Source organism: Marmota monax, unplaced genomic scaffold (genome assembly GCF_021218885.2).
Source record: "Marmota monax isolate L192 unplaced genomic scaffold, Marmota_monax_Labrador192_F-V1.1 WCK01_AAM20220418_F8-fsc00038, whole genome shotgun sequence".
In the NCBI taxonomy this organism is placed as follows: domain Eukaryota; kingdom Metazoa; phylum Chordata; class Mammalia; order Rodentia; family Sciuridae; genus Marmota; species Marmota monax.
Genome location: NW_026692498.1, coordinates 14,471,220 through 14,493,914, shown reverse-complemented (window position 1 = coordinate 14,493,914; position 22,695 = coordinate 14,471,220). Strand labels below are relative to the sequence as shown.

The window sequence follows — 22,695 nt, the reverse complement described above, 5'->3', positions numbered from 1 at the left end:
GCACCACTGTGCCTAGCTTCATCTAACTTTTTGAAAAACACCGAATTGCAGATTTTTATGAGACATTTCCTGATATTTAAAATTGATAATCAAGCAAAAACACATTTGAGGATTAAGAATTTATTACTCTTTCCTAGGCAGAAAGGGCCTAATCCATTTTTCTTACTCCCTTTAAGTGTGAACTCCATTTCTCCTTTTCTCCACCCCAGCCAGCACTCTTGCACACTGGGGACAGGGTCTAGCTAACTCACTTTGGACATTTTGCCATAGCATCCTGCATGTAGCAGGCCAATAACAAATATTGTTAAACAAAATGTGAAACTGCAGACATATTTCCCACTAGGGACCATTGCCCTCAATCCTAAGGTAATGGTTAAAGTGGCCTCTGGTGTCTAAATTGGAACCCCAGCTCTGCTACCTGCTTGCTGCATGACTTAGGCAAGTTACTAACCCTTGATTCTCAAGCGTCTTTATCTGTAAAATGAGAATACTCACACCTACCTCACACAGCTGTGGTTAAGATTAATTGGAATTATGTACTTAAGGGACTTAGCACAGAGCTTAGTGTGCTATTGCAACTCAATAAACTAAGCCATTCTTCCATCATCCCTTCCCTCCTCACTGCCTCCTTGCCACGTCTCCCTTTAATCCATTACCTACCATCACCTACCACTTATCTGCCTGGCTGATAGTGAGAGTGAGCCTCTAAAATGCAGATGTCATTGTCACTGAAGGGTTTAATTCCGTCAACTCTTTGCTGATGCTCTTAGTAGGAAAAAATCCAAATTCCCCTTAACACAGTTAGGCTCTTTAGGAACTGTACCTCCCAGCCCTCAAGGCCTGTCTCTCAGCTCCACCTCTCTTCACACTCAACATCCCAGCCTTGCTGTGGCTTGCTTCCTCAGTACAAGTACTCCCCATTTCTGCTGCTTCAAAGCCTTCGCAAGTGCTATTACTCAGTGGAAACCTCTTTTCCACACTTCTATCTGTTCCAGCTATGCATGGAGAATTCTTGCCATTCCTGGATAAACTTGAGGTCAGGTACAGTTTTGCCTCACCACTGTCCCTTTCTTCCAAGTATGACACTAGCAGAGAACAAGTGATAAACATTTATGGAACTGTCCAAGGCAGGCAGACCTGTGAGCAGACAGTGCCACCTGTTGGCCCAAACTGTACTGCAGTACCTGGAAAGGAGCCTTAACATTCTGCCTATGCCTAAGGCAAGACAATGGTTTTGAGTTTTACAGGGGTCCATCTGGGGTCTCCACCTCCTGCCAAACTTAGCAATGAAAAGAGCTACTACTGAATACATAAACCACTAAGTCCCAAATTTTCAATTTTACAAATATTTCAACACAGGTACATTAAAATAGGCTAATACTTGTTAGTTTGTTTTTTTAAGTTTCACATCGGGGACAATGAGACAAAATGGGTTAGTATAAGGTATGCACTTTTCAAAGTGTTTTAGTTATTAATGGTTAAATTTGATGACCACCCAGTTGGGCATCTCAATACTTTTATTAGGGGGTTAAATGAGGCAGTTAAATGCCCACCCAAGATCATACAGCTAGAAAATCTGTGAGGACTCAAACCCAGTCAGTCTGGCCTGAACCTGCACTTATAAGCCCAAAATTCACTGCCTCTATTCTCTCCTTTACTCCATCTCCAATAACCTACTTCCATCCCAGACATCTCCACCATGAAGACCCACTCTGATGGTACTGCTACAGGTGCCACGGGGTCAACCAAAATCCCACCTGGCACAACGCACATGTCTAAAAGCTGTACAGTCCTCTAAGGGGGCTCCTCAGACAGGATGTAAGCTTGCTGTACTCCACCAAGTAAGACAGCACATGAAGCATAAACCCTGGCCTCCACAATATTGCTCCACCTGCATGACCTGCAAGCAGCCACCTCTCTGAACCTCCATTTCTCAATAAGGCCTTTAGCCCAGACAGGTGGATTAGCTTGGATATTGTATGAAGGGTGAGGAGCAGAGTCTGACTCAGGTGAACACTGAATGACAGTGGCTGTTACTCAGTCTCTGCCTGGATTCCCATGAAGCTGGGTCCCTCAACTTGACATTGCCCTCTATCAAATCCCATCTACTTTTCACACTCTCCTTTACATCTTTTCTTTCTATCATTTGTGGAAATGCCTGCTTTTCTCCACTTAATTTCAAATTTTTAAAAAATGTTTAGTTAGTGCTTCCTACACCTGAGTCATTATGCTATTGTCAGCAAAGCATTTAATATGTTTTTCTCATATTAACTCACTTAATCTCCACAATAGCTCTCTGATCATCCCCATTTTACAGATGGGAAAGCTAAAGCCCAGAGAAATGTCACATTCAGGGTCACACAGCCAGAGACGGATCCCAGGTGCAAATCTAAGCTATCTTAACTGTTCATACTTTTTTTGTGTGTGTTATGCATGCAGGGCAGGCACTCTACCAACTGAGCTATATCCCCAGCCTTTAACTGTTCACACTCTTAAAACACTATCTTGGACTCCCTCTGCTGGTAGAGGCTGTGTTTGATTTTTTTAATTTCCAAACACTAAGCATACTGCTTTAAACATAGTAGGTGTCAACAAACTTGCTTTAATATACATATATATATATATATACACATACACACAAACATACACAAGTCACATACCAGTGTGACAACTATCCCTTCCACAAGACAGTTCTACCACACCCAGGGCTCCTGGAGATGCTCCAGAGAAAGCCTAGGCCTGGCAGTCTTCACTCGACACCCAATAGGGGCATTTTTATTAAACAAATGGGAGGAGCAAGGTGCACCCCAGGTGTATATTGTCTGAGGACCTTATGCAGGACCAGAGCTCTGCTGCACTCTCTTCATCAGCTCTTCATCCTGCATAGACAACTCTGTCAACTTTTTGCCCATCCGTTCATGGATATCCAGGTACTTGGAGACACATCGATCCAGGCATACAGACTCGCCCTTGGACAGTTCTGCTTCCTTATAGTGGGGAGGCACGCACTTCCGGTGGCAGGCACTGGTCATTCTGGGGAGAGAGAAGGATAAAGTCCAGCAAGCAGCATCCTGTGGCATCCCAGGAACCCACAGTCATTCCAACCCTGTATACTGATTTCATCTCCCCCAAGAAAACAGTGTGAATCCTCATTTTGCACTTCAAACATCTTGGAGAGTTTTCAGAGAGTAGGAACCTCCTTTGAGCCCAGACACAATGACTATTTGTTGAATGCTGGATGTATAACAAGCCTCATGCTAAGAGCTTTACATAGATTCTTTTTATGCAATCCTTCTGATACTTCTGTGAGATAGGCACATCATTATCCTCATAGTACAGATGAGGAAATTAAGGCACAGAGAGACTCAGTAATTTGTTGAGGATCACATAGAACTAGGCAGTCTGACTTCACAGTTTACATCTAAAAATCATTCTGCTGGACGTGGTGGCACACGCCTGTAATCCCAGTAGCTCGGGAGGCTGAGGCAAGAGGATCACTAGTTCAAAGTCAGCCTCAGCAACTTAGCGAGGCCCTATACAACTTAGCAAGACCTGTCTCAAAAAAAAAAAGTTAGGGATGGGGCTCAGTGGTTAAGCATCCCTGGGTTCAATCCCTGGTACCTACCCCCCAAATCATTCTAATCTATAACTTCCAAAACCAAATCAAACAATTCAGAGAACTTGAGCTGATAAAAGTAGCAAATATGTGATTGTTTCCTGTTTGGGCTTGATGCAAAGGCCCTTTGTATTTAGTGTTTTTAATGTCTCTATGAGGTGGGTACTATTATATGTCTATTTTATAGATAAGGAAATGTTTATCAAATAGTATAATCCCTGGTGGAGCCAGGACTATTCCCAGATTTGCCAAATCATTGAGAGCACCAATTGTGGAGTCATACTGACGTACTAGACCTGACACTGCTACTGACTTGCGTGGGCCCTAATGAAGTTTTTAACTTGTAGAAGGCTCAATTTCCTCTTCTTAAAATGGGACTAATAAAATTAACCCACTGGATTATTTTAAGAATTAAAAAAAGATAATGCAGCTGCGTGCAGTAGAGTATGCCTATAATCCCAGTGAAGCCAGAGGCTGAAGCAGGAGGATCTCAATTTCAAGGCTATCCTGGGCAACCTAGACTCTGGCCCAAAATAAAATATAAAAAGGGCTAGGGATGTAGTTCAGTGTTAAAGTGCCTTCGTGTTCAATCCCTAGTACCACCAAAGGGAAAAACAAAAAGATAGTGCATATAAAAAGCTTGACAAATGCCTGACAGAGTAAATATTAACTACTAAAGGAAATGCTTAACTGTTCTTTTTTTTTTTTTTTTTTTTGGTACCAGGGATTGAACCCAGAGGAGCTTAACCACTGAGCCACATCCCCAGCCCTTTTTTATATTTTATTTAGAGATAGGGCCTCGCTAAGTTGCTGAGGCTGGCTTTGAACTTGCAATCCTTCTGCCTCAGCCTCCTGAGCTACTTGGGACCACAGGTGTGTGCCACCACACCCGGCCTTAACTGTTCTTGAAAACTAACCAGAGACTCTTAGAGCTTCTCTTCTTGCTCTTGCTCCTTCATGCCAGTTCCATCCCAACCAAACTCCCAAGTCCTTGTAGTGACTCTATATTGCATCTACATTAGTACCAAATATGGGGTGGGGATGGGGAAGGCAGGCCTCAAGGTTCCCCACAGTGAGGGGAACGCATCTGTTAGAAGACATCCACCTCTGCCTTCGTGAAGGGTGATCAGGGCTAATTTTCCAACACAGGTTAGCGCAGAGAGGCTCTCCTTACCTGTTGTACATGTCCGCCATCATCTCCACCTCCAGCTCAGCTGCCAGCTGTTGGGCCCTAAGCGGATCCATCTCGGCCCAGCACCGTGCAGGGAACCTCCTCCTGGTTTTCTAGTCCTAGGAGCAGCCATCAGCTTCAGCACCGACCCACTCCCGTTCACCCTCCCTCCCAGGGGCTAGCGGACTCCGAGGAATCACAGGGCGTGGGACCAACAGGAGCCAACGAGCTTTAACCATCCCTCTCCCAGAAGTGGGGGAAAAAGCCCTAAAGGGTCAGTGCCTAGCCCAAGGTCACTCAGGATGTCATTGAAGGTCCTGGAAAACGAGCCCCCGAGCCCTGAACCCTGTCCCTGAGGTCACCCTTATCCGGGAAAAGATCGAGACACCGGAGGAACACAAAAACCGCGGGTCCCAACCTCTAGGGCCCTGGAAATTGGACTCGACGCTGAAAACGAGGTGCTGCGGACCCCGGTCCAACGGCTACATTTCCGAAATGGCGATGCCATTACCTCAGAAACCATGAGGTCAAAGGCCACGACTCACTCACCACAGATTGGTGCGAGACACAGTGCCCACCGTGTCGCCAATTTAAGCAAATACTAGAAACTTGCCGGGTGCCCAAATAGATCACGGCGGAAGCACGTGGACCACTTCCGGGAGAGAAGTCCCGCCTCCTCTTTGATCCGGAAAGAAATACCACTGAGGCGCTGCTGGGAAATCCTCTACCATAGAGAGGGAGCTGCCGGCTGGCCGAGGGGGAAGGCGACTTTCAAATGCTAGAGGGGACGCCTACGTACCATAGAGGGGTGTCGGGTGTGCAGAGCGCCTGCAGCCTGATTAGACTTCAAGACTCGTGGGGTCATCCCCGGGAAGTTTGAGCGTGTTTGGTGTAGGGAAGGGGCTGGCGATCCAAGTCAGCGACCTTCGCACCCACCTGCGCGTAAGTCATGCGTGAAGGTGAAAGAACACCCCCAAACTGCGGCCCTTTGTTTCTGTAGCACCTTGAAACTACCTGGGACTCTTAAAACAAAACAAAACAAAACTCGATTCCCATCTGGGCACTGCGGCGCCCGCCGGTAACGGTAACAGCTTTAGAGGCTGAGGCTGGGAGACCTTAAGTTCTAGGCGGGCCTGCGGAACTTAGCAAGATCCTGTCTCAAAAGTAAAAAAGTTAAAAGAAAAAAAGGGTGCGAGGCTGGGAATGTAGCAACGTGGCAAAGCCCCCCAGTGTGGAAGAAAAACTAACTGAGATGCAGATCCCGCCCCACAAGTTACCAATTAAATAAGAATCTCTGAGGTATCAGCAAATTTTCAAATTCTCCGGACTCGGGAGGCTGAGCTGGAGGATCACAAGGGAGGCCAGCAAATTAGCGATTCCCTCAGCAACTTGATGAGACCCTGTCTCAAAATAAAAATAAATAAATAAGTAAAAGCTGGAGAAGTAGCTCAGTGGTAAAAGCACTCCGGGTTCAATCACCAGCACACCCACCACGACCACCAAAAAAAAAAAAAAAAATCCTCCAAGTGATTTCTATGTGCAAACAAATTTGAGAACCAATGCTCCATTGGCTGTGTGTTCCTGAACATTCCTGCTTTCTACACACATCGTGCCAGGTGCTGCAAAGATAAGCAAGATACGGTTTCTATTGCAAAAGAGGAGACAAGTATGAAATCTGTTTTATTCAACTTCTATTAGACGCCCTGAGCCATAAATTCATTTACAAGATGAAAATATAGGACAGACGCAAGACTACATTTCCCACTGGAGGAGGTGGGGTGGACATTTTATATGTATAGTTATCATTACACTTTGGTAGTTGTCCAAAAACAGTTCTGATTTGGGGTAGGGATAGTAGGTGTTAAACCCAGAGCCTACATATGCTAAGCATATGCTCTACCACTGAACTACATCCCAGCCCCAACATTCTTAATTTTAAACATCAGCCTTCCATTACTGCCCTTAGGACTCATCTTCATAAAAGTCTATGCTCTGATTCTTTTAAGATTGAAGTATAACATTTATACAGTAAATGGTGTAAAACAAATCAGTCTTAAACTTTATTTATTGTGTGTGCGTGTGTGTGTGTGTGTGTGCTTTTCACATGATAGGCAATTGCCCTCCCAATAAGTTCCAGTTAAACTTCCAGTTAAACTTCCTACTAAGAATTAATTTTAAAAATATTTTACATACATATAACTACACCCCGATGAAGATATAAAATATTTCCTGCACCCCCCAAAAGTTATCTCATGTTCCTTCCCAGTCAATACACCTTCTCTAGATGTTATTACTATTCTGACTTCTATCACTATCAATTAGTTTTGCCTGTTCTTGTACCACATGTAAATAAAATTATGCATTATTTTGTTTTGTCCCTGATTTCTTTAACTTAAAGTAGTCTGTAAGATTTCATTCGAATTGTTGTGTATGTCTGTGTTCATTCTTTTCTGTTTCTGCCTAGTATTTAATTGTATGAATATACCAGGATTCATGCATCCATTTCTCTGTTGATGGATATTTGATTGTTCCATGTTTAGGCCATGATGAATTATGTTGCTCTGATATTCCTTTCAGATTCTGGGGGGTTATGGACATTGAACCCAGGACCTTGTACATGCTAAGCATTCAGTGTCCCACTAAGCTACACTCTGATCCCCAGTATAGATGTTTTAATGGACATATCCTGCCCTCATTTTTGCTTTTGGTTTTTTTGTTTGTTTGTTTGTTTCTCTTTTTTTAATTATTAGTTGTTCAAAACATTACATAGCTCTTGACATATCATATTTCATACATTTGATTCAAGTGGGTTATGAACTCCCATTTTTCCCTCGTATACAGATTGCAGAATCACGTCGGTTACACATCCACGTTTTTTACATACTCATTTTTGCTTTTGAAAATATAGTCATCATATTATGAATGACTAAGAAGCTGCATGGAAAAAGGAGAGGGATTCTTACAGAAGGAATTTGACTCTTAAATGGGATACTTACTGGGTGTTCTGAAAGGTTATATACTATATGATTCCATTCACATAACATTATCAAAATGATGAAGAGATGAAGAAGAGACCACTAGAGGTGAAGGCTTGTGGAGGAAAGGAAGTGTAGGTAGCACATGGGAGATCTGAGGGGTTATAGAATGGTTCTGTGTCCTGATTGAGGTGATGGTGACAAGCATCTAAATGTGGTATGGCCAAGAGTGGGTGTTCACTCCTGTAATCCCAGCTACTTGGGAGACTGAGGTGGGAGAAGGATCTAAAGTCTGAGGCCAGCCCGAACCATTTGAGGAGGCCCTGTCTCAAAAATAAAAAGGGCTAGGGATATACCTCAGGGTCAATCCCTAACAACTCAAAGAAAAAGAAAAATCATAGAAATATACACCTATATTGTACCAATGTCAATTTTTCTGGCTTTGATATTATATGTAGTTATGTAAGATTTTATTTTTCATTAGTCATAATAGTTATACATAATACTATGATTTATTTTGACATAATTATAAATTCCTGGAGTATAATTTATTCCAATTAAGTCCCCAGTACTTACCCTTGCTCTCCACCTTCTCCCTTCCCAAGATTTAACTTTTAGTGGAAGCTGGGTGAAGAGTATCCAGGGTCTATGTCTACTATTTATGCAACTTCCTGTGAACCTATAATTATTTCACAATAAAAAGCCTAAAAAATCTCTATAGAAAGGAAAACAAATCAAAAAGACAATGTGAATAAAGAAGATAATCCATGATAGATACTCAATAAAAAGAAATCATTGTTCTCATCCTTTTCAAAAGGCTTTTGTCAGGACAAATTTAGAACATACAGAAAAGTAGAAAGCACAGTCGATTGAACTTCCATATATCCATCTCCAGGATTTAATAATTGTTAACATTTGGTTATATTTTCTTCATCTGTTTTTAATCTCTAACAAATGAAGTTCTTTTTCCCAAAAATTCTATTTCCATGCCCTCAAAATTATAGGTTTTTGTTTTGTTTTTATTTTATTTTGTTTTGTTGTCATTTGCAGTGCTGAAGACCAAAACCGTGGGCCTCATACAGGCTGAGCTGTATCCCAAGCCCCATATAGTAGTTTATTGATATAATTTAATTATTAATATGATTTAATGCAAATATTCTATTTTCCCCAATTTCTCAAAAGGGCCTCTCTTTTTTAAATTGTGTAAGAACACTTAACATGAGATTTACCCACTTCATGAATACATGAGTGTATAATGAAACATCATTATCTATTTTACAGTAGATCCCTAGAACTTATTCAAGTTGCATAACTAAAACTATATGCATTGAACAGCAATTCCCCATGTCACCCTCCCTCAGCACCTGAGAATCATTATTCTTATTGATAATGATTTTATTGTTGTCGTTATTTACTGTGAGATTGTGTCTTTCTCCTATACTTACATAGTCAGACATTTGGAGACCCAACAAGTAGAAATCTCCAATTGTCCCTGAAAAAGACAGCTTAGATAGCTTTAGCTTGTAAGGATATTCTTGAACTTCTGATATGTTATCCAAAACTGCAGATCTCTGTCAGCACCATGCTGAAACTCTGGCCTCTCCCTCTACCCTGAGTTCTCTCTGTTCCCAGCCTTACACAGGGGAGTTGTGTATTTGCCACTCACCATGGGTCAAGTATTGTCTTCTTGGATGGGAATTCAACTCCAGAGAAGGGATGAAGGGTTGTCACTCAGGATGTCCCCATTGGTACCTGACCACTCATGAAAGGTACAGAGAATACAAAGACAGGTGTCCTCCCTGGACTGCCCTGAGATGAGCTAATGAGAGAACATTCTATCAACTTGAAGAGAAAGCTGGTCCAGTCTTCATCACGGCCTTTGCTGTTATTGTCCCTCACCATTTCTCCTCATCTCCACTGCTGACAGTCTGGTCCAAGTCACCTCATCTTGCATCTGAGTCACTAAGAGAGTCTCCTGGCTGGTGTCCCCACTTCTAAAGCCCATGCTTCCCCCTCAACTGTTCTCAAAACAGCAACCAGAGTGATGTTGTCAAAAACTAAAGTTAGACCATATCACTTCCCAACCTAAAACACTCCTGTGGCTCCCAATCACAGAGCAAAAGCCAAAATCCTTAATGAAAGGGACAGAGTTACCGACAAGACCCTACATGATTTGCCAGATCCCTGCTACTGCCTTTTATGTCCAACTCTTCTCCTGGCCCAGCGCTGTGCCCCAGCTTGCTGACCTCCTCTCTCTTCCTTGAACACGCCAAACATGTTTCCCTCTCTCCATTGCCCTTCCCTCTGCCTGCAATGCTCTTTCCCTAGTTCGCCCATGTTCAGTCTCACTTCCTTCAGTTCTTCCCTCCTGTACCACCGCCTCTGTGATTCCTTCCTTGACCACTCTATCTAAAAGTGCATCCCCCCAAAAAAAGAAATCCCCACTTCCCCATCCTCTTCCTGTTTTCACTTTTCTCTATAGAACCAGTCCCCATCTAATATACTACATTTTTTAAATTTATTGGCTTGCTTACTAAAATGATCTGTTTTCAGTGCTATGTCCCCAGCACCTAGTAGGTATTCAAAAACCATTTAATCAACGAGTAAAAGAATTGTCTAAGATAAGTTTCGATGATTGATTGACTATTTTGTTGGTTTCAGTATCTAATGGCAGTAAGACAAGGAGAGAAATGGATTTAAAAAAAGAAAAAGAAAAAGGACAGTAAGACAGAAGTAGAAGCACTCACCAGTCTTGGACAGATAAACTCTGGTTGGATGAAGGGAACATAATACTAGAGGCAGCCAGCAGCCATTCATATTGAACTGTTTGACCATGGGCATCTAAACCTGGCTGTGCAAAACCATCTGTCTTCCAGATCATCCCAGGCATAGGACCCCAGTTCCTATTCCATATTTCTATTGATCAGTTAATTTGTTAGTTAATTTGCTGTTTATTTATCAAGCATCTAATATACACCAGGCATTTGCAAAGCCCTGAACATACATCCATGAGCATGGGTGATAAATTCCCTGGATTCATGGAGCTTAGAGAAGAAGGAAATGAACAAGGTAATTTTAGATTCCATTAAGTATTATGAAGAACACAAAACAGGCTGAAATGCGGGAGAGGAACTGAAGGTCATGGAAGAGTCTCTGAGGAAAGGAAATTTGAGCTGAGTCCAGAAGGATGAGAAGGAGCCAGTCTTGCAAAGAGCAGAAGGAAGAACCAGTCCGAGTCTGGAAAAGAGTCAATACATTTAAGGAACAGAATGGAGGCAGTGGCTGAGTGATGGGGTCTGGGAAAGCCTCACTGGAGGAGTCACAAGTCTCCTAAGTGGCAGGAATATCTCTTGCCCACATTCTCCAAAGTGGCACCTTTCTTAGACCATAGGACACAGAGCGAGGGTAAAGACATGTTTTGGTTTCGTACTAAGGAAAATTGCAGTTCAGCAGAGAAATGCATTCAAAGCCTACCACTTACTTGAGTTCAAAACAGAACCCGGGAGTTATGTATTTTCTCGACTCCCCTCCCCCGTCAAATCTCTCTGTCCAGCGTGAGCCTGAGACATCCTCTGCTTCAGCAGCTGGCCCACTCAGCCCCTCCTCAGCCCACCCTTCAGCAGCTGCCAGATCTGAGAGTGAAAGGGACTGCATGGAGGAACATTGAGGGCCAGGGGCTGAGAGAAGGCACAGGACCTTGCCACAGTGGTCTGGATGAGCCCGGGGGGCCAGAGGACTGGGAACCAGGCCCTAAATGGGCTCTGCAGTGATTGTCAGGGTCCCCAGAGCCAGGGCACATTGGGAAGGAAGGTGATGGCAGGACTGATGCTGCTCTGGTCAGGGAGGGAGGGACACAGCATGATTGAAAGGTGCCACCTGTCAGATCCTCAGGGGAAATCTGAGCCTCCCAGTCTAGGGGAAAGTGTTGTACCAACAGGGCAGTAAACAATGCTCTTCGGGCAGCCCAGGCCTCTTGCAGTGGGGGTGGGGTGGGGTGGAAGGGGAGAGGAAGAGCGGGAGGGAGGCGGGCCCATGAGCTGGGGGCTAGAAGTCACTGGGGCTTAAAGGCAGCCCGGGAGTGAGGCCATTCAACTAGAGAAAGGCGACAGCTCCCAAGCCCCAGGCAGAGGCCTCCAGGTAAGAGAAGGCCTGCGCCCCTTTCTAAGGGTCCCTCCCCATCTGCCAATCCCAACGCCCACCTTCTAAGGGCCAGGGCTTCCACGAAGGATCCTACAATTAGAGAAATCCAGGTTCCTCTCTAATTTTCTCCACCACTATGTCAACTCTCTTTAGATGCCAGAGCCCAGGGACTTGATCCTGAGGAGTTGGTAACCTTGAACTCATCTAGAGAGTAGCCTGCAGGTGGCCATCCATGAGGAGGACCTCAAAGGGTGGAGGGGACTTTGGGGGTATTGCCAGTACAGTGGGGCTGGGAGGTGGACTCTGAGCTGTTGAGAGGAACACCTCCAAGGGAGGGTCTCTGGCCAAGTGGGAAGAGTGGGAAGAGGGGCCGCCTCAGGTCCACTGGAAGATGGATTGGGTAGTGGTGGGTGGTGGAGAAATCAGTAGAAACAACAGGCATCCTTCATGCTCTTTGGGGCTTGGAACCTGGGTTTCTTCTTCCTGCTGCAGGGAGCTGTCTGCAGTGCTGCCTTAGACACAAAACAGGGATGATATGGGGGCTTCCTGGGGAAGGAAGGAGGAAGGAAGTAGAGAGTTAGACAGGAAGGAGGGGGTGGAGAAACTTTCACCAAGGACCTAGTAGTGTGCACTTAGAAGAGAGAGGAGTTCCTCAGCCGTACCTGACAGCTCTACCCACAGGTGAGGTGTCGCTGCTGTGGGACCTTTGAGGGGACACTGGGCTGAGGAGTTATTATTGGAAGCAGTGTCTGTGTATGGTTTCTCTTCCGGGAGTCAGGAGGCCTGGGTTCTAGCTATGGTTTGGGCCATTTTATTCTCCTATGACTTTGGTCATAGGGTCCTCAGCTCCTTGAGCCTCAAATTCCTGGTCTGTAAAGTGGGGCTAATAACACCACCCATTCAGAAGGGCCAGAGTGAGGAAGGACCAGGTAAGGCAGAGCTGCCAACTGCTTGGGAATTGTGAGTGCAGGTGTGGGTGGTGTTGTCCCGGCCCCTCAGCAGTAGGGCTCCTTCACTCCATGTCTATTTATGATCAGTCTGGAGGGTGGAGAGCTGAGGAGATGAGCATGCAGGATGGCCATTTGTGGGCGACGTGCCGATGGAGAGAAGGGGGTTGGAGTCCTCAGCGCGTCTCAGCCCAACACTGCTACACTTGGGGGTATAAAAAGGGCTTGTCATCATCTTACTGACATTCAGTTCTCTCTGCCTTGTTTCACGAACAAATGCCCTCGAGGCCAGGTCAGGACCTTATCTGGCACAGGCAGGGTGCATCCAACCTCCACCCTAAGACCTGATGTGTGCTGTGCTCCCTCCAAACTGGCTTCCTTAACCCTCCATCATCCCCAGGGTGTGGGGCCTACTTTTATCCCCAGAAATTAAAACAAGAGAGGGTAGGTAGCTTGCTTAAGATCACACCATTACTAAACAGTGGGAGCTGGGGTTGATCCCAGGAAGACCCCCAATCATTGACTTTCACCACTACTTCACCCACCTTCCCCCCAAGAACAGAGCAGGAGGGGAAAGGGCTGTGTGGCTCCTTCAGACAAGCTGTTCTGCATACTTCTTCCTGCTGGACATGGTATTGCTCCAGGGGGCAGTAGATGCTCTTCAGGAAAATAGTCCCATAAGCAAAAAAAAAAAAAAAAAGCAGAGGAAGAAAAAAGCCCGTGCAAATCAGTTTGGGGAAAAATGAGTAACCTGGAGGTTAGGCAAAGTTACGCTTCCTTTACCAGGGGCCATATGAGATCTACTGGGTGCCGGTGAAGCCGTGTACTCTAAGTGAAGCGCAAGCTATTTCTAGAAGAACTTTGGTCAGAGAATACATCTCTCTCCCACGTCCACAGGAAACCTTATTAGTATGGTGGGAGACCCTAATTTCCCACACAGCACAGTCTATAGAATGGGATCTAGATGAAGCCTGTCATTGTTAGTGGAAATTAAGGCCCTGAGAGTCAGAAGCAGTTGACCTGGGCTCAGATCTGGTGACTAGAAGGTGGGGGTCAAAGCCAGGTCCAGGACCTCCTTGTTCTCTGCTGAAGTGCCACCACCCAGGGCCATGTTCCTCCTTACTCTGATACATTGCTGGGCCTGCTGAACCACGGGGGCTGAGCAGGAGGGTGGACTCTATAGACTGCATCTTTGTGAACCCAGCCTCCTTCCTGGGAAATGCTGAGGTCACCAAATCTAAGGACCCCAGGACTCTGATCTGGGGGCAGTAAGACCCAGATGGGTGGCAGGAACAGAGCCCTGTCCCCGTCTGCATGTATTCCTGCCTCCTGTGCTCTGTCCCAATTACCCAGGTGCCCTGGGCACTATCACCAAGAAAGATAGTACTGCCAAGGGCAGGAAGTATTTTTAGCCAGTGACAAGAGTGACCACTTTTCTTATGGTCTGAGTCATGCCTTGAGCCCTATTTGGGGATTGTTTTCTTTGTAACTACCCCCTCAAGAAAGGCAGGGGGATAAAGGAGTTGGACCTGTCCCCCTACTCACCTGTTATTGTAGATCTTAAGTATCCACAGGACTGAAATAGGAGAATGATGTCTCACACACTTCCAGGAGCACTTGGAGGCTGAGAATTCCCTGCAGAAGCTAGCCTGAGTACGATTCTATTTTTTACCAAAACAAACTCTTCTTTGCCCACCTTTTCTGAGAACCACAGTCTGGCAGTGATTCAGAGAGCAGCTGGCCCAGGGGTTCCCATAATTCAGCTTTTTTTACACCACCTCTATGATTTAGTTACATCTGCACTGCCTGTACTCCAATTTCCTGAATGCCTTCCTTTGAATTAACTTATTTTAAAATTCAATAAATGCATTTTTAAAAGACACTTTATATCACTGTTGGAAATGGAAACTCAATATCACTTGCCAGAAATAGTAACTGTAAAAATACCTACAATGGAAACAAAACAGAGATAATTCTGTGGAAGTACTCCTGCCTGCTTTGAGTTCTAGGGGGCCAAGTAGCAATTATTCCACAGGTATTCCAGGATGCTAGGATCCAAGTGTGGCCACTTCACTGGCTTAATAAACACAGAGGCAAAATCTCTGGGCACAGTGGTGTATGTCTGTAATTCCAGTCCCCCTGGGTTCAATCCCTGCTACTGAAAAAAGAAAAAAAGAAGAAGAAGAAAAGAAAAGAGAGGCAGGGAGTGGGGTGCAAAATCATCCAAAAGGCATCATGTGAACCCATGTTATTTAAAGTCAAAGCCAGAAGCTACGAGGGTGTTGGGGGCGGGGGTTAGGTGAATACCACCCAACATCAAGTCAATGTGGCCCAACTGCTCCACCTTTGGGGAAACGGTCACTGTAGCCTTCATTTACCCCAGAACAAGTGGATATGTGAGCATCGTGTCCAAGTAATGGGGGAGCCAGGCCTGACCCACAGGCATCCTGACTCCCAGACAAGAACTCTTGGAAGGTGGGGTCTCCACCTCATGCAGGGATGGAGCATGAGCAGGTCCTCTTGTCTTCTCTTTCCAGACATGGAGCAGAAGGAAGGAAAACCCACTGAGGATGGGACTCCCGTCTCTCCGACCACAGAGAACCCTGGGACGTCAGGAGGTGGCTCTGCAGAGGAGAAGACCAAAGGCACAGCTGGGCAGACTGTCAAAGAGGGGCCTCCAGAAGGGGCAGGGAAGCAGGAAGAAGCACCAGGCGAGGGTGGCATGCCAGTGGAAAGCCAGGGGGAAGCCAACGGCTTAGATGAGGTTAAGGTAGAACCCCAGAAGGAGGCCAGTGGGAAGGAGGAGGCCAAGGCTGAACCTGAAAAAGAGGCCACAGTGGCTTCTCGGGAGAAGACTGGCGGGGAAGAAGAGACCAAATCTGAACCCAAGGAGGCAGAGGCAAAAGAGGAGGCCACGCAGGCCTCAGAAACGCAGAAGACTGATGAGAAAGAGGCCAAGGCTGATGAGAAAGAGGCCAAGGCTGGTGAGAAAGAGGCTGAGCCTGATTCTAGGGGGAAAGCTGATGTGAGGGACAAAGACAAGCCAGAACCCAAGGAGGCCGTTGGGGAGGAGGCTGCCAACAAGGAGACCAAGACTGAATCTCAGAAGAAGGCTGCCATGAAAGAGGAGGAGCAGAAAGAACCCCAGGAGGTGGATGGGAAACAGGAGGCTGACTCTGATGCAAAAGAATTGGTGGTGAGTGAGGCAGAAAAGAGGAAGATGCCCCCTCGCCCACCAACAACGAGGTTCTGGAGTCTTCTGATCGCCAGGGAGCAAGTCCTCCCTGCTTTATTCCTTTGGGAAGGTTCAGTCTTCCTCCCAGATGTGAAGAGCCTGGGGGTGGTGGCGGGAAACAGGGATGCAGTGCTGTGACTCCCGGCTACCTTCTAGATCATTCTGTGGTCCTCACAAAGCATTGGGCATGGGCTTGTGTGACTGTGAGCCCAACCAGATCCTGTTCAATACAGGAGCCAGGGGATGCCACTGAAGAGCAAGAGCGGAATGAGGGAAAAGAGTCAGAGGAAGGGGCAGCGGTGATACCCAGCTCCCCTGAGGAGTGGCCTGAGAGCCCCACGGAGGAAGGCCCCAGCCTCAGCCCAGGTGAGTGAGAGCCGGTGAACCCCCGGGATGCTGCAGGGGCTGCCCTGGGGAGTCAGATGCAAAGAGCGCATTGTGGAGAGCCCCAGCTTCCCTCCCCCGTTCTCTCCTGCAGATGGACTGGGCCCAGACTCTGCAGCTTCTGGAGAGACCAGTCCTTCAGCCAGGTAAGGTCAAGCTCTGGGGCTCAGCTCCAACTGCCCCTACCTCCTGCTCCCTTCAAGTTATCGTCACCTCTGTCTGGGCCTCCAGCACCTGATTTCAGGATGTTCCAGGATTCCTGGCATTCAGCCTCCTATCCCAGAGCAGAGCCCAGGAAACCAAAGAAGTGAGAGACAGAAGGAAGCATGAGGGACACATGGCCTACCTCCCGCTCCACAGCTGGGGCTCCTCCTCGGCATCACTGACTCTTCCCAGGAGCTGCTTGCCTTACAGTGCAGAATCCTATGGTATCAGCATCATCCATGAGAGCATGATCCAAAAACCTGAGTTTGGACAGTGGCTCTGACACTTACCAGCTGTGTGACCTTGACCATGTCACCTAACCTCCTCTCATCTGTGAAGTGGGCATAATGATTGTATCCACCTCATAGGATTATTGTGAGGCTTAAATGACATGAACATAAAGTGTACGGTGCCCTGAACGCAGCATGTCTTAGATAACCAGCCTTGTGCTTGCATTGCACAACCTCAGTCATTACAAGAATCTTTCTTGGCATCCCACATAAATCCACCTCCTTGTCCTTCTTAGGGAAAGACACCCAGATTATTCACATCAGTCACGCTGCTGTGTGGCAGGCATCTCCAGGTGCTTCCCAGTCTCCTTATTCTGCAGGCCTTAGAATCGCCCTGTCAGTAGGTATTCTTATCCCCATTTTACAGATGGGGAAACTGAAGCTCAGAGAAGTGACGTGACAGTCTCAAGATCACACAGCAAATAAAAGCAAAGCCAAGATCCAAACTCAGGTCAGATCTCAGATGGGTCCTAGTCTGCCCATGTGGCCTCACTAGACCACATGCTCCCCAAAGTTAGGCTGAGCCTCTTTATTCCTTCTCGTCCCCTCCAAGTGCTGGGCACAGGGTAAGTGCTGACTACAGGCACCACAACTGCCCTTGCCCATTTAGGTGGCAGTGCCCCCTGCCCTGTGTCTTACATGGGTGGTCCCAACTCCTCTCATACCTCTGACCTCTGCATGTAGTGAGTCTTCACCCAGCGATGTGCCCCAGAGTCCCACGGAGTCCCCTCCTTCCGGGGAGAAGAAGAAGGAGAAGGCACCGGAGCGCAGGGTGTCAGTCCCAACGCGGCCCCGGGGACCCCGTGCCCAGAATCGCAAAGCCATTGTGGACAAGTTTGGCGGGTAGGATACAGGCGGGAGCTGGGCTTGCCCTGGGATCCATGGGAGGGGTGGGGAGCTGCAGGCCTGAGGGCCAGTGGGAAAAGCCCAGGCCAGGGCAGGAGGACTGACATTGGGGTGCTGGGGCTCCTCCCAGTGGGGCCCTTTGGGGAAGCCTGTACACCTCTCCCCTGTCCCAGGGCAGCCTCGGGCCCCACTGCCCTGTTCCGGAACACTAAGGCAGCTGGGGCCGCCATTGGCGGGGTCAAGAACATGCTGTTGGAGTGGTGCCGGGCCATGACAAGAAACTACGAGGTGGGCACAGAACGGGGACCCATGGATGAGGCAGGGGACCCTTACCCAGGGAGGTGGTGCTGGGGAGGGCCTGAGTGGTGCTAACCCCAAAGAGAGGGAGGGAGAGAGGGTCAAAGTTGAGGCCCTCTGGCCCGAGGGTCACCAGGCCTTCTGCACCCCTGGCCCCACAGCACGTGGATATCCAGAATTTCTCCTCCAGCTGGAGCAGTGGCATGGCCTTCTGCGCTCTCATCCACAAGTTCTTCCCTGATGCCTTTGACTACGCGGAACTGGACCCCACAAAGCGCCGACACAACTTCACCCTGGCCTTCTCCACTGCAGAGTAAGCTCGGCCCCGGGATGCAGGCCCGCTGGGAGCTCGGGCCGCCTAAGAGTGGGCTGGAGTCACAGGGGTGGACAGTGGTGGTCAGGTGGATGTCGGGCCACACGTTCATGTATCGACAGGTATCTATGGAGCACCGGGCTCTGGGGAAACGTCAGTGGCTTCTACAGGCAAAAACCCCTGCTCGCTCAGGGGGCCCATTCAAGATGGATAAACACACACACAGTGAGGTGAAAACAATATCAAACGGTGACAGTGCCATCAAGAAAATTCAGGCAGGGTAAGGGACAGAGAAGAGACAGGCCTGCTGTTTTAGACAGGAATGTTGCAGAGATTGGGGTCAGACTCCGGCTCGGTCATTTGTCAGTTACATAGTCTTGGGCATGACTCTTTACCTCCCTGAAAATAGGCATGATATTTCCTTTCCAGCGTTCTTGTAAGGATCAAGTAAAATAATCAAGCTCCTGTAACAGTTCCTAACCCGGCGCAGTAGGCACTTTGGCTGTGTCACCACAATCTAATGAATGAGTCCACAGTTGCTATGATGATTATTTTTCACTTCACAGCCTGACAGGGAATCGTTGCTCCAAAGTCAGCCTTAGCCCCAGGCTCCCATCTCTACCCATGAGAAGCTCAGTCCAGGAGCTCTCTCCAGCCTTAGGGGAGGAACACAGGAGATGCTTCTGAGTTACCAGGGGGGAGACAGGGCTGTGCAGAGGGCAACTCTGAGGCCCAGGGAAGGACCCCATGTGTATTTCCAAAGTCCAGGGACAGGGACTAGATAATGAGAACGTGAGAGCACTTTGGCGTGGGTGGCCGAGCCCTCTAATCTAATCCAGGCCTGGCCACCAACCTGCAGCGGGGATCGCATGTCCCCATCAGCAACAAGAAAGGATTAATATTGATCTGAACTTCTCAACATTTTCTTCTTCACGGCTGATTTCCTCAAAGAAAACTTTAATGAATGTTCAACTACAAAACAGATTAAAGGGAGAACTTTTTAGGTTAGGAAGAGCTCAGTGCCCTCCCCTCCCTTCCCAAGATGGCCCCTGAGGCACATCTGTAGGGTCCTAGAACAACAAGGATACCATCTGGAAACTGCCAGGCTCTGGGTGAGGGGTGTAGATGGGTGGAAGGGCATTTACCTAACCCATCAAGGCCCTGGGTTCCAACACTGGCACTGGAAGGGAAAAATAAACCCAACACCAGACTCAAGGTTCCAGAAGGTTCCCTCCAGTTCCAAATTATCTTGCCATGGGATGGGATGGGGGTGTTTGGGGTGGGGGCATGAGGCAGTGAGGAGCACCATGTCCCACCCTGGGCTCAGAAACACCTTTAACGATGACAGTTTCATGAGTCCAGTGAGCAGGCACCACGCGTTCCTCCAAGGGGTTTCCTTGGATGGTCTCATTTTGTCCTCCACAATCCTGCAGTGGATACAAGTAGAGAGCTTGCCTGATTTTTTCTGTGCAGGAAGGCAGTGGCAGGGGTGGGCTGTAGGGAGCATCGTGAACATCAGAAAGAAGGCCATTCAGCTCTGACCCGGCCAAATATCCCCAGCCTGGAGGGCACAGGCCACTGGCCTCCCGCAGCTGCTTGGTGTCTGGTGCCAAGCCAGGCAGGGTCACAGGAAGGCAGGAGGAATAATCAGAGGACACCTAGAGGCTGACAGGAGGCGTTGGACAGTGAAAAGGGAAAGGAGGCAGAGAAGGCAGAGACAGCTGCAGGAGAACAGAGCAGAGGTTCCTAGGTTTGAACCTCGACCCCTCCTTCCCACTGGATGACTGGGAAACTCACTTAACATCTCTGAAAGCTTCCTATCATAGTGTTTGGTGCAAAGATCAACTGTGAAAAGTAAGGGCCCCCTGCCCAGTCACTACATATGACTGCTTTGTTCTGGAACTTTCCTGATTCCCATGGAATCCTGAGATGAGGGGGGGCAACGGCCAAGGCTGAATTGAGGCCAGTGCTACCACCCTGGAAACAAGGGTTTTGCCTCCCCTGGGGCTGAGGTCACTGCCTTGGTTGTAGGGAGCTTGCTTGTCTTGTTCTTCGAAATGCTCGGGTCTGCATCCCTCCCCCAGCTCCCTGGCCAGCCCAGCTTGGATTTCAGCCCAGCTGTCTCAGCCCCAAGAGAGGATTTCCGCTGGGGCCCTCCTCTCTCCTACTGCCAGTGTCCACGGTGGCTTTGGCAGCCTGGAATTGCTGAGACCCAGCTTCAGAGCAGGTGCCAAAGGCATCAGGCAGGTCTGGAGTTGAGTCCCAGCTGTCACTCACTTTGACCTGGAGCAAATCCCCCATATATTGAGTCTCAGTTCCTCCGCAGGCAGGTTGAGGACCAGTAAGTGAGACCATCCAAAGGCAATTATTTGATAAAGCACTTGGCAGTGGGTAGTGAGGCCCCCAACAGCGATTAGTTCAGCTTATCAGCCTCAGCAAAGCTGAGTATCAAATGGCCTCACAGGACACCTGGGAAGTTAGAAGGAAAGGACCGACTGCTAAGTTCCCGGCAGCCCCTCAAACACACCAAACATGGCTGTCTCAGGGCCTTTGTAAGTGCTGTTTCCTCCATCCCTAGTCCTGTCCCCAGATATGCATATGATTTAAAAAATCATGAGCAACCTATGAAAAATCCCGGATCCCCTCTCTAACACCGGAGCGGATGCTCTTCCTGCTCTGCCTTATTTTTCTCTCCAGCACCTCTCACCATTTGATGTGGCATCTACTTCACATGTATGATTACTCTCAGTGCCACGAGAGTGGGGAAGTTTGGGCTTTGTTCATTGCTGAATTCCTGGATCCTAGAAGAGTGCCTGGCACACAGTAGGCTCTTAACAAATACACAGAGTCAGAATGAGTGAAACTCTTGTGGATGCTACAGCTGCACCCCAGCACTGTGGCTAGGATTTGTTTTCTGCCCTTTTAGGGGACTGGCCTAGCAGGAGTTCTGGACAGATAGACAAATGTATGGAAGGAGGAGGTTAATGTAGAACTAGAGACCAGAGGGTCCTGCTCCCAGGCAAGGATGTGAGGACATGGAAGCTTTGGAATCAAAGCCAGCTGGGTTTGAGGGTTTTTGTTTCTTTTCTTTCTTTTTTTTTTTTTTTTTTGTACCAGGGATTGAACTCAGGGGCGCTTTACCACTGAGCCACATCTCCAGCCCTTTTTATTTTTTAATTTTGAGACAGGGTCTTGCTAAGTTGCTTAGGGCCTTGCTAAATTGCTGAGGCTGGCCTTGAACTTGGGACCCTCCTGCCTCATCCTCCTGAGTCACTAGAATTACAGGCATGTACCACCATGCCCCGCTGGGTTTGAGTTTTAAATCAGTCGGGGCCTCAATTATCTCATCCATACAGTGGGATGGCTGGCTAGACAATCTTCCAGCTCCAACATACATGGTTTGATAAGATTCATCCTCCCTGAGCTACCCCTTGGCTCCTTGGCTCCCATATCCTTCACCTGTGTTGCTCTAATCCTCATCCCACCCATCCCTCAGGAAACTGGCGGACTGTGCCCAGCTGCTGGAGGTAGATGACATGGTACGGCTGGCAGTGCCCGACTCCAAGTGTGTGTACACCTACATCCAGGAGCTGTACCGCAGCCTCGTGCAGAAAGGGCTGGTGAAGACCAAGAAGAAATGAGCTGACAGGCCTTGTGGGTGGAGGCGGCAGGCTGCCCAGCTGACCAGCGGTGGCACCAGCTTCCACTGCATTAAAAATACTTTTGTAAAACCCCGTCTTGCCTTTCTGCTCTCCGGACTCTGCCCCATGAGTGTTCAATAAGTGGTGGCCAAAGTACATTCTGAGCCACTGGGGGCACTTTTCCCAGTTCTCTTCTGCTCTTTCCACGCTTTTCCCCAAATTGGGGAACTGCAGGACAGGAGATAGAGGTTTCTCTAGAAATCGTACCCAAACTGGGCTGCTGGGGTCTGGGGTGACTCTATTGAGATAACGCACATTCTGTCCCTGGGATGTCAGTAGTTTTGTAGGCAACCAGAAAGTTCTTCCTGTGGGTTAAGTTAATCCCTCCAACTGTGGCTGAAGCTTCGGTTTGTTTTCCTCGTTCCATGGTTCATCACGATGAACCTGGAGCTGGTTATCATTTTCTGTTAACGATCCTGTCTGGCTTTATCAGCCATTGCAGCGTGTTTGCTCAAAAACAAACAACCATCACAAAATCTCAGGCTGGCATGGCTGCAAGGGGTGTGGGCTCCAACCTGATTGGCAGAGTGGACCCCTGCAGTCCACTGATGTGCTCTGTGCTTGGTACATCATCTG

At 47.8% G+C, this 22,695-nt stretch overlaps 3 protein-coding genes across 5 annotated transcripts in view; 2 read left to right on the top strand and 1 right to left on the bottom strand.

Annotated features, from left to right (window-relative positions):
* The window catches only part of Serping1 (serpin family G member 1), a 258,370-nt gene that overhangs the window by 192,756 nt on the left and 42,919 nt on the right, over positions 1-22,695 (top strand). The gene's annotated exons all lie outside the window — the stretch shown is intronic.
* Positions 2,583-5,470, bottom strand: Timm10 (translocase of inner mitochondrial membrane 10). Of its 3 annotated transcripts, none has more exons than XM_046445729.2 (3): positions 5,337-5,470; positions 4,791-4,906; positions 2,583-3,033 (listed from the first exon to the last, which is right to left on the bottom strand). In XM_046445729.2, the coding sequence occupies exons 2-3, from the start codon at positions 4,859-4,861 to the stop codon at positions 2,832-2,834; spliced, it is 273 nt and encodes a 90-aa protein (XP_046301685.1). In that variant the 5' UTR covers positions 4,862-4,906; positions 5,337-5,470; the 3' UTR covers positions 2,583-2,831. The 3 variants fall into 3 exon arrangements, with proteins under 3 accessions (XP_046301685.1, XP_046301686.1, XP_046301687.1); XM_046445730.2 differs by having other exon boundaries at positions 5,299-5,423; XM_046445731.2 differs by lacking the exon at positions 5,337-5,470 and adding an exon at positions 5,206-5,226.
* Positions 12,521-22,143, top strand: Smtnl1 (smoothelin like 1). The gene is made up of 8 exons (XM_046445728.1): positions 12,521-12,583; positions 15,387-16,045; positions 16,318-16,450; positions 16,563-16,614; positions 17,647-17,805; positions 17,982-18,096; positions 18,267-18,418; positions 21,915-22,143. Exons 2-8 carry the CDS (start codon positions 15,389-15,391, stop codon positions 22,057-22,059), a joined length of 1,413 nt encoding a protein of 470 aa, XP_046301684.1. The 5' UTR covers positions 12,521-12,583; positions 15,387-15,388; the 3' UTR covers positions 22,060-22,143.